The sequence below is a fragment of the Danio rerio genome, chromosome 3, assembly GCF_052040795.2.
Source record: "Danio rerio strain M-AB ecotype USA chromosome 3, GRCz13ab, whole genome shotgun sequence".
NCBI lineage: Eukaryota > Metazoa > Chordata > Actinopteri > Cypriniformes > Danionidae > Danio > Danio rerio.
The window spans coordinates 35875674-35887756 of NC_141023.1; the positions used below are offsets into that span (position 1 = coordinate 35875674).

Sequence of the window (12083 nt, forward strand, 5' to 3'; positions counted from 1 at the left end):
GTGAATCAGTCATAAATACTGACATGTTGTGGAATGAAATTCACATGTGGTGGTTTATATACGATTAAGGCATATCAAATGACATTGAAGTACCACTAGAAATAAGCTACAGCAGTGTTTCTTAACCATGTTCCAGGAGGACCACCAACACTGCATGTTTTGGGTGTCTCCTTTGTCTGTTACTCCTATTACAGGTCTTTCTGTTTCTGCTAATGCACCGACGATCTGAATGAGGTGTGTTTGGTTAAGGAGACACGGAAATGTGCAGAGCTGGTGGTCCTCCAGGAACGTGGTTGAGAAACACTGAGCTAGAGCACACTAACACTACTTTGTACAATCTGAATAGAAATTAAAAACACTGGGCATCATAGACTTTCAAATAGAGTTTTACAAGGTTATAATGGAAATTAAAGTGGTTTTCTGTGAAATCTGTCAACTTCAACCGCCCCCCCAAAAAAATAGACAATAGTTGTGCATTGTTTCCAGTCCTAAGATCTAACTATTAAACATTCAGAGCAGTTAACCAACTATTTCATTAACAACTCAATTTAATGTTACATGGCATCTTTACAGGCGAGGCAGTGGCACAGTTAGTAGTGCTGTCGCCTCACAGCAAGAAGGTTGCTGGTTTGAACCTCAGCTCAGTTGCTGTTTCTGTGTGGAGTTTGCATGTTCTACCTGCCTTCGCGTGGGTTTCCTCCACAGTCCAAAGACATGCGGTACAGGTGAATTAGGTAGGCTAAATTGTCCGTAGTGTATGAGTGTGTGTGAATGTGTGTGTGGCTGTTTCCCAAAAATGGGTTGTGGCTGAAAGGGCATCCGCTGCGTAAAAACTTGCTGGATAAGTTGGCGGTTCATTCTGCTGTGGCAACCCTGGATTAATAAAGGGACTAAGCCGACAAGAAAATGAATGAATGAAAGGCATCTTTACTCAATCTTCCATGTCTGACTTGCTCACATGCAGAAAAAACAGCAGTTCTGGGGAGGGGAGGGGGAATAAAATAGGAGACATTAATGTTTAGTGCTGCATTGTCTAGATGCTATATTCACGTTTTCTGCTTTATTCCTTTTCTTATGATCTAAAACTTAACCTGCGGGGACAGGACAAGAGAGGGGAAAAAACAACAGTGACGGCCAGCTCATGACTCATTCTCCACATAGTTAGCATACCAGAGTTAGGGGTGGTGGAGGGCAGCATTAGTGAAAAGGTGAATCTAGACCAGACCACTGAGCAAAAGTGTGAGATAGGGAAATGCACATAAAATGCATTAGAAGAAATTCTATACCCAACTAAATGTTAAAAAAAAAATAGCTCAGTGCTTGTGCATTAGACTCGAGATGCATTTCAGAAATTCCAGAAGGAGGATGATGTACATCAAGCACACTTGACTTCAGGGCTGCACAATATATCATTTCAGCATCGATATCGCAATGTGATCATTCACAATAGTTACATCACGAGTATATGCAATGTTGAGTCTGGAGTAAAATTGATCACTTTGCAAGTGTTTTTGAGGCCTGTGACCGTGTGAGAGTTTTAAAAATACTCAGGCATAAGAACCATTTGTAACTTTGAAAAATTGATAATGGTTAATTTTAATAATTGTTTATAAAACGACGACTATGCATTATCATTTTACATTTAATTATTTAATTACTGTTTACCTGAACACATTGACTCTTCGGAAAACAAATGAATAAATAAAATAAAATAGTGGTCTTATGTCTACAATAAATGAAAAAGAATTTATCTATGCTTGTAGATTGTTTGTTATATTTTATGCCCTCCCCTACAGAATCATCCCAAACAATCTAAAATTATAATTCTTTCCAAACATTTATTCAACTCATCAAGTGAAACTGTATTTATATCGCAATATACATACCAGAATAAACAAATATCGCAATGTTACATTTTTCCAATATCGTGCAGCCACACTTGCCTCCATACCCAAATTAAACATTTGCCTTTTTTTCCCCACATGTGGGTAAAAAAATAACATCCCATTTTGATGTCAAATCAAATAGTTTACAAAAATTATTTTATATTCACAGAGGGCATATTAAATTAAGAAAAGTGGTTCATAATTTTTAAACATTAATATACTCTGTATCATTTTATTTTGATGATCCATTTGAGTATTAGTAGACTGTCTGCTTAATATCTGTTAAACAGACATTTAACTGACTATAAGAAACTTTGCAAGTTCATGTCAACTTATGCTCACCCCAACCTAACAGCTTACTTATAATCTAATGAGAATTAGTTGGCATGTTGGCTCTGTTTTTTTGTGATTTGCAGAGCCTGCATGGATGCTGAATTATGGGTTGGTCATCTCACCTGAGACTCATTATCTGGTGTCTCTAAAGAGTCCAACATTTGACATGAGAGGGGAGCTGGATTAGCTGGACCTCCCTGCCTGGCGTTTTGATTATTTTAGTTTGTCTTCGATCATGAGCTCAGTTCCCTACCATGCAGACACTTTTCACAACTGACTTCCATTTATACTGACTGTGATTGCTTCAAATACTTTTGTTAATTATGCTCTTTTGTTAATAAATCGTTTCTCTTTTCAATTTACTTGGTCTGAATTTCTCTCTTGTCTTACAATTTTGAGCAGCCTGGTTGTAACACTGTCAACAGAGCTCAAATTGTTTTTTATTTTACTTAAACACTTAAAATCTAATCTTATCTTACTTAAAATCACTTTTTCCATTAAGAGATTAAGAGTCAAACTAATGTTTAAGCGCATCTCTCCCTGACACATACTCCATGTGCCTGTATTTTGAAAGTCACATGCCTGAGGAAACCTTTCTTCCTCATCTCCTCCGTGCTAGTGTGGTCCGTCTCTCCCCAAGTACAACTAACACTACCTCAGTCGAGACAAGAATGTAAACTGCGAAAATAATAAACACATACTTTCCAACACAGTCAAGTGGCTATTTCCCTCTCTGAGCACACTCGAAAGCATGCAGTATTTCCTCTTCCTGTTTGTCGATGCAGTGATTGCTGAAGCAGGTCCACATTACTATAACGTGTCTGAATAGCCGTTCACTTGTAGAGGGAAAAAAAAAACACCAATCTGAGGCATGACGCTCGGACCAGCACACATTTAACTCCACTTCCTCTTTCATGCAACATAAAGTCAGAGCGGCAGACACAGGAACCCAGGCCGAACGACAGAGTGACGTCAATGAGTGTAATACAGAAAGTCAGATATATAGGGAACTTAATGAACCGCTACTTTTAGGCTCTTTCACTGACGTGGCATCAGTGCTTTTAACAGGATGACAGTTTTTAAAACAGGTTATCTGATCCTTCGTCCTATAACAAAGTTGTCTGGAGCTGAAGCTCTGATACTAATCATCACATTTACTGCAGTCAGCAGCGTCTAGAAAGAGCATGAAACCGCAAACATCCGTTTAGTACTGAGAGAGAGAGCGAGTGGCAGGCGGCGAGTCACGTGACGCAAAGGAACTGAACTGGGCTCTTGTGCATCAGACACAGATGCTTTAAAACACATTGATGTATTCAGCGAAGATTTAAGTCCCCAATAAGTGTCAGCTAACTTTGCATGTAATGTCCAAATGAATATAAATCCAAAAATATTTCAGGGCTGCACAATATTTCGTTTTAGCATCGATATCGCATTACATGCATTTGCAATAGCCACGTCGCAGAATCTTCAATGTAAAGTCGTGATTAGAGACACAGCACAGAACATGAAATTTGAGGCATTGATAATCTTTTACCATTATGGAGCAAAAATGTATCTTTCCATAAGTTTTAAGGCCTGTGAGAGAGTTTAAAGCATTCAGGCACAAGAAAGTTAATTAATTTGTAACTTTAATACATATTATTTTGCTTACATATTCATTCTGCTATGGCAACCCCTGATAAAACAGAGACTAAGTGACTGTGAATTATTTATACTAGGGTTCATACACATTTTTACTACTAAAATTCCAGGACTTTCCATGACTTTTCCAAAACTTTCAGGTAAATATTCATGACCTAATGTTTCATGTAATGTCTACATAAACTACGTAAAAATAGAATGTTCAAATTCACAACAGCATATCAAGACATATGTAACAATCTCTATTTTATGTTTATTTATATATATATATATATATATATATATATATATATATATATATATATATATATATATATATATATATATATATATATATATGTATATATATATATATATTTATATATATATATATATATATATATATATATATATATGTATATATATATATATATATATATATATATATATATATATATATATATATATATATATATATATATATAGTCTTGCTGTGTGATTGAAAATATTTTAGAAATGTTGGCTTGTGTTTTAGAAGACTTTAGAATATCACAAATTAGCTTTTAGAGCTGAAACAGCAAGTTGCTTTTTAAAAATTTTTTTTTACCCCAAACAGAGAACATTGTATGAAGAGATTAACCGCGCTATTGTATTTAGATTTTACCCAAAATTTTCACAACACTTTTAAGCAGATAGATTTTTGTTAAACAAATTCATTTCCATGACTTTTCCAAAATATTTTTGTTTTCCCCCCAAAACTTTTACAGGCCTGGGAAATGCCTTGTCAAAATTCCATGACTTTTTCAGGTTTTCCAGGACCGTATGAACCCTGTTATACAATGAAGTCCATGCAGTGCTATTTTACATTTGATTATTTAATTTCTGTACATAAATTCTTAACAATAAAAGATGTTTAACCCATCTGGTGAAATTCTTTACACATCCCAATAGATATTGTTGCAAAACAAAACATTGCAATGCCAGATTATTCTAATATATGTAATGTATAATGTATTTAAATAACACATTTATTGTGCATGGCTATACACACAAAGCGCTTTACAATCATTTAAATCAAATAACCACTTGGATATTTGATTTAAATGGGGTATCATCTTCAACAGCACATTTTTGCTGGACCGGTCATCTGTCAAAGGGGACTGATCCAAATCCGATATTGCACATGTACTATTCTGAGGAATATATAGGCCCAACAAAAGCCATGAAGATGTTATGTGGCAATAGAAAGTTTTCATGCACTATATTCCCATCATTTGATTTTATAGTTTAATGTGAATTACAGAAAGTGGTTAAACTTAAGTTCACATCAATGCTTCTCTCCTTTGTGGTTGGCAATTCAATCTGCGCGCTGCATTCGTTTATGCTGGTCAACTGGACAAAACTCTCTATAAGATGACTTGTTTCTGTTATTCTAAATGATCAGTGGAGAAATGCATTTAGTATTGCATTACATGACTTTATTTAGACTTGCAATAGTTTATTGCTGGTTCTAAATAATATTATATTTTGATCTGTGTCTGTTAAATCGCAAACCTGAAGTAGAGAGCGTTTGTTAACTGCTCTTCACCCACAAATTATCTGAAATTCAAAAGAAAGGACTCAATGATGTTACACAGATTTAAAACACATTGATGTCTTCCCTTTGAGTCACATTGTTTTCAAAGTGGCAGCAGATAGTGGAGAGCTGCACAATGTCTCTCAAACGATGCTTCAAGAGCTTCATCTATTGTGCCGCTCTGTATTGAACAATGTATTACTGCTTTTTGTCAGTTCGTCTTGTTGGGGGGCGTCTATATTTGCACATTACATTTACTTTTCCAAATCTAGTACAAAAAATGGTCTTTTCTTATAAAAAAGTTTTAAGACAACTTTATTTTCTAACTGATGATATTCATCATCATGAGTGTCTGCACATGGAACGTCATAGTGAGTAAGAAAATCCCATCAGATGAGGAATTTTGTTATGGTCGCCTTTAATCATAACACTTCTTAGTGTTCATGCTTCTTAAAAATGATGTATATGATAAAAGAGAAAACTAGAGATTTCATAAGGAAACTACACTGTTAAAAAGTCGCTATAGGAAGTATTATGGGAACGGGTTGACACATGTGACCTTTCATGTCAGCAGAGCTAGTTTCACTTCTCCCCGTGTGTACTGGCTGATGAGCAGGGACACCCCGTCATGTCTTACAGCATTGGGAACAGATAGGCATTCGTCTCTCACATCATCTTCAGATTTTGCCAGTATTTCCTTCATTCCTGCACTTCTGGAATGAATCATAGTTGCTGTATAAAATTATTTATTTATGTGTGATTTGAGCCTGTGAATATAGTAGAACTTTTTAGTGGTGCCAGTACTTCATTAAAGAAACGATTTAGTCAAAAATGAAACATTTGCTCACCCTCAAGTTGATCAATTCCTGGAGGGCCACAACCCTGCACAGTTTAGTTCCAACCCTGCGCCAACACACTTACCTGTAGGTTTCAAACAAGCCTGAAGGACTCAATTAGTTTGATCAGGTGTGTTTATTTAGGGTTGGAACTAAACTGTGTTGGGCTGCGGCCCTCCAGGAATTGAGTTTGACATCCCTGCTCTAATTTGTAGTTTCAGTCATTGTTGGGATACTCTTTTCAATTTGGAAGCATCAACAACTGATTTTGAAATGTATATTGCTATTATTCAATATGGAAACTAATTAATCGAGACTGCATTTTTGCCGTATCACCCAGCCCTAAAGGCGATGACAATTTTAATTTCTGGGTGAACTCACCCTTAATTCATCGTTTAAAAATGGAACACATCAGTCTCATAAGTACATATCTGAAGTTTTCTTTATAGGGTTTCTCATGAGAAATTATGATAAATGTTTATAAAAAGTACCGTTTTGTGCTTCTAAGGTTTTTGATAATAGGCAAGTCAAATTTGGACCAACATCAAGACCAGTAAAATAAGACAACCACTGTATTGGAGTGAACCATCCCTTCAACCACTACGCAAGACAATAGCCAACTATTCTGAAACTACAATAAATGCGTAAAAGTGAGATCACTGTCATGAACAATCTTTATCATCAATTTTCAGACCTACACATGGAATGTATGCCTAACAAAACTCTAATTTGTTGAATTCTTACCTGCAAATTTATACCATGTTGGCAACAGAAGACTGCATGACCTCCTATCTGAATATAAAAAGTTGCTAACTTTGAATAACATTTTAAAATGTTGTTTTTCCCCTCAAAGAGTGGATTTAGAAATGCTACTAAGCATAACTATTAAGTCTCCGAAGAACATGTGAGGCGAGAAACCCCAGCAGAGACAGAATGATAACATGCTTACCGGTGCTCCGAGTTTGTCCAAGTTGTCCAAGAAATACTTCACAGATTCTCCCTGTGAGAATGACACACAACAGAAAGAATAGGTCAGTTTATCAAAGCACAGTAAAAAAAAAAAAAAAAAAAAAAAAAAAAAAACACAATCAATCAATTCAGATTCCATGTTTCATGATTAGATGTATCTGGGCCTGTACACACCAGCAAAGCATGTGCTCACATACACAGGGTTATTACAGTGAAATGTTCTGAAATAAACCTGACATGCAAAAAGTGTAGAGGTAAGCATTTAAAGAAATGAGGGCCTCGTTAACATGAGAACTGACGGAAGTGAGTCATGAAAAGCCTCTGACAGGATATCAGTGATCATAGACAGACAGTTTTCCAAAAGTAAACAGCATCTTATTCTCCCCATTGGGGGAACTCAGCATTTCCGAGAGTTCATACTGGTGACTCAGTAGTAGGACTGGAGACACAACACCTCCTGCTTTATTCCTGAACTTGCAACAGCTGCTTTTATTGGTGCACACACGCCACCAACGAACACGAGACACTAGAATAAGGACAAGCCTAACTTCGAAAGAACACACCAAGGCATGCTCTGGTTTGGAAAATGAAAATCTTGAGTAACAGGAACAAGCTGCCCAGGAAACAGCAACAGGCTTTAAGTTAATGTTCCGTGACGCTCGGATGTATAACGGACCAATTAGCCTCTTGCAATTTCAACAGTTTGGCAAGCTGACAGGACAGCAGGAAGGGGGTCTTTTCCGCTCCGTTCCCAGCATCATGCTCATCTTTCTCAGAGCAAGATGAAGCTGTAAAGCAAAACTCAGTGGGTGAAGTCGGAAAGAGAAAATCTTGATTTCTAACCTAAAATACCCTTTGGAAACACGTCAGCATCATGGGGTTAGCTGAGGTCTACAAGAGGTACAGGCAGGTCTTTTGAGGTGGCTTTTAATAGGGAGGGGATTATGTCATGAGAAACCCCCTGGAAACCCTCCCCCAGCTGGGCATGAAGCCACAGCCACACTGTGCTGTTCATCTTCAATGAAGGGTGTGGGCATAAAGGAACAACATGCTCAGGGCAGGCCAGGATATCAGTTTCGAAGCAACGCTAAAAAGGAAGTCCTGTTAACTCAGCAACACCTAAAGCTCAGCCTACTGTTGTTCACTGTATTTCATAGGTTTTAAATATATGCATACATGCATAATACAGGGCTCGAAATGAACCGGTGCTCCTAACTTAAAAAATTTAGGCACACCAGACAAAATTTAGTCATACCCACTAAAAATTATGAGCAGTTACTACACGTTTTATATTAACAGATTTATTGCATTCGAAATGAACACTAAACAAAACTAACAAATGAACAAAAATCTGCATGTGCTCACCGGCCCTGCACGCACTGCTTGACGTAAATGAGATGAACTGAATTAACAATAATAACCGTGCTGTTCTCACGGGTGCTGTCTGATATTTCACAGATGATATTGACATATAACTAGCCCCACACGGAATCTGCGCGCGCAGAATTCCGCAGATTTTCTGCAGACTTTTAGCCCATCATTGATTATGTTTATTTACTTGAGTAAACGCGTGTAAATCTATATTTATTCAGTTTTTAAATTAATTACAGTAATATTATTGACTAATATGAAAATGTTAAATAAATTACATTTATATTACATTAAATTAAATTACATTTAATTAAATAACTAAAATGAGAGACTTGTTTTGTTTACCAAATAAAGTGCATCTGATTGGATTTGCATTTTAAACATGTAATAAAAGTTAAAAAGGTATTATTTGTTATTTTGCATATTATGATTTAAGTTATGATACTCCCAAAATAATTCCGCAGAAATCTGCAGATTTTTAGCAAAATTCTCCGCAGAAATAGCAAAAAAACGTCCACAGATTCCGTCTGGCCCTACATATAACTTATTATTTGCATACGTCTTCTTAATAGCAGTAATGGTCTTTTCATGAGCTGCAATATTACTTTCATCTCAGTGAATGCATGCTCTTTAGCAATGGTGAACGTGTTGTCAGTCACACAAATAAATGAAAGATTAAAAAACGTTAGAACATTTTGTGCTTAAAATGTGTAGATTCAGTGGCAAACACTGTTAACGTTACCTAAAAACTCCGTCCTACTATCTTTACAGTGAATGCTTTAGTCATTTAAAGTCTTTGAATCACTCTTCGAAAAGTGTAAATGCTGGATTGACATGCAGAACATGATCACTAATCAGATGTGCCATTTATGCAACTTTAGGTGATTTCTAAAACTAAATTCGTCAGTGTTGTTTTCATTCTCTCATATCCAGACCTTTACATTTTCGCAGCTGTAGCATCCTGTCATCGGAACAGAGTGATTGACAGCTGATATTAACCAATACATTTGCGTTCTGATCTAGCACAGTGGGCCAATAAGAAGAGCTTGAAGGTAGGCATTGCAGGCTTTGTTTACTGCAGCAAGTTGACATGTCAACTGTTTTAAACCATTCCTGAGTGCTGCGTTTGGTGATTTTAGGTGCAAAGATGCATAAATGCCTCCTAAATCCATGCATGTGGTAAACTTTTTGCTGTGAAAACTGGTCGCATGACATCAATTTTATGCACTCGCACAAATGCTCCCAAACATATTTCGAGTTAGCATGCATAAAATTTTGGCCGCATATGCAACCAAAACGGTCGCAATTTCGAGCCCTGCAATATTTATTGTGGTTCTTATAATAAAAAAAATTATTTAAAGTCTTTTACAAAATGTCTAAATATTAATAATGTATTTTGCAGATTAAATGAAGAGTTTATGATCAGAAAAATTGAATATTCCACACACCACAACTGTTAGGCTAGACATTTAATTCCTGTAAACTTAAAAACTAAAAAGATGTATTGTGAATCAAGGGGTAATACAACACATTTATATTTAATAATAATTGTGGATGGTTCGTTTACATTAACTTTATTTTTGGATTGTCATTATCTGTAAATAAAGCAAATAGGAAAAATAAGACTTTTCTAATCATTTCAGTTTACTTGTAAATGCATACTATTTAAACAACTAACTAAATTCTCAGTTTCAGTCTTAATTTGGAAATTTCCACATTCCACAATTTCCACATCCAGGACCACATTTTACAGTAAATAGCTGATAATGAATTAGTAGCTTTAAGAAATAGTGCAAGTTAATTAACATACACAGAAGTCACCCACATTGGGAGGCTTGATATTTGGCAGACATAGCGATTAATAAAACAGCTCAATGGTTATCTGTAATAAATACGAGCAAAAAGTGAGGGTTAGAAAAATCTCTTTTCCAGGGCCTCATATTTGCAGGAGTGCACAAGATTTATCATTTAATTCACAGCTCAACATTCTTTTATGGATCACACAATCCTTCATCCAGATCCTGTTAATCTTAGGCTAGGGTGAAGGGAAGGGGGAAGACGTGTAAGCCTGAGACCACAGGCCTGATAGTGCTCTCCCTCCAGCAAAGCTACAATGCTGATTTATCAAAAGCACTGTGGGAAAATAAATTGTTTATATATTAGAGGCGTAACAGTACATGTTTATATGAACTGTCACGATACAGGTGTCATGGTTCAGTATGTACTTCTGAAAGTCTAGATAGGCCAGTCCCATGAATTAGGCAGAAAAAGACCACAGCAGAGCAATAACCTTATGAGCCATTTGCACAGAATGCATCTTTGCATTTAACAAGCTGGGAAGGAACGTTTTAAAAAAGTCTCTAATTGCTGTCATAATGCAAGCAGTAGTGTGCAACGATTGCCCCGCCTACGAGTTCTTCTGATTGGTCCACTGCTTTTAAACTGACATTGATAAGCACTGCTGCATGTAAAAGGTGAAATTCCTTTAACTTGAGATGGCTTTTAAAGGCTTGTTTACATATCACATCCAAAATTCCATTGAAAACATTAGGTGCGCTAATTCCTCCAGCAATTTTAACGCCCTTCTGAGCTCATGCTCATGTCATGTCACTGTCATTGCTAAACAACTATCAGCCATTCTATCATTGTCCCATCTTGTGAGCTAGTGTGGCCCCTAATACAATCACAGAAGAGCGGTGATTAATCACAAACTGTCCGCTGAACTTACTGGTGCATTCCCGCACTAGCATTTTCAGGAAAATAAATTTAAGTTATAAAGCTTATTAAACCTTAATTTTAATGCACAACTAATATTTTTATGTTTTTCTTAGGAGAGGGTGAGCTTAACATTTGAAATTAATACAGTCTCCTAATGATTTATAAGTTGCTATAATTATATATGTAATTGTTATATATGTAATTGTGTAGTTCTATTTATTTTGTACTTTCATATCACAGGAAGCTTTTCTGCTCTGTAGGGGATTATAATTAAACGCTTGCCTGTTCAAAATAAACAGAAAAAAGCAAAGCACTGGGGATATGTTGCATATTCCTTGTACCAAACCCATATCAAACTGTGACCCTAAAACCAAAGTACTGAACTTAATATATAGTAGTAAACATTTTAAGTGGATCATCAACTTTCATCAAAGTTCTCTTAAAACAATTGAACAGCACCTATTCGTAGGACAATTTTGAAAAACATTTTTGATTCACTTTGAATGTTGACTTTTGTACATGGCAGAGCACAGCAATCAATGCTTTGGGGTGGGGACAAGCATAGATGGCACTTGGGTAGATACCTCCTATCTAAACATCTATTCCGGTGGCTTCTATAGGCAGACATCCCAGATCCTGCAGAAACTGCAGCTGAGACGACCAGTTCTGAAGATTTGTTCATAATGCAGGGAGGGAGACGGTTTCACAAGGATCACCAACATTAAATTTATCCTTTCGTAAGTGGAGTTGAAATGAAATTCACTGACTCACACA

The 12083-nt window shown here is 36.3% G+C and overlaps 1 protein-coding gene across 2 annotated transcripts in view; it reads right to left on the reverse strand.

The window, feature by feature from the left end:
* The window catches only part of gna13b (guanine nucleotide binding protein (G protein), alpha 13b), a 32049-nt gene that overhangs the window by 1155 nt on the left and 18811 nt on the right, over positions 1–12083 (reverse strand). Inside the window, exons 3-4 of one of the 2 annotated variants that reach the window (XR_015479588.1) lie at positions 6447–7251; positions 4537–6281 (exon numbers count right to left, since the gene is read on the reverse strand). Coding sequence is in view for 1 of the 2 variants with exons in the window: in NM_001013263.2 (NP_001013281.2) it covers positions 7201–7251 (51 nt within the window). In the remaining variant the exon portion in view is untranslated. 2 annotated transcript variants of the gene reach the window in all.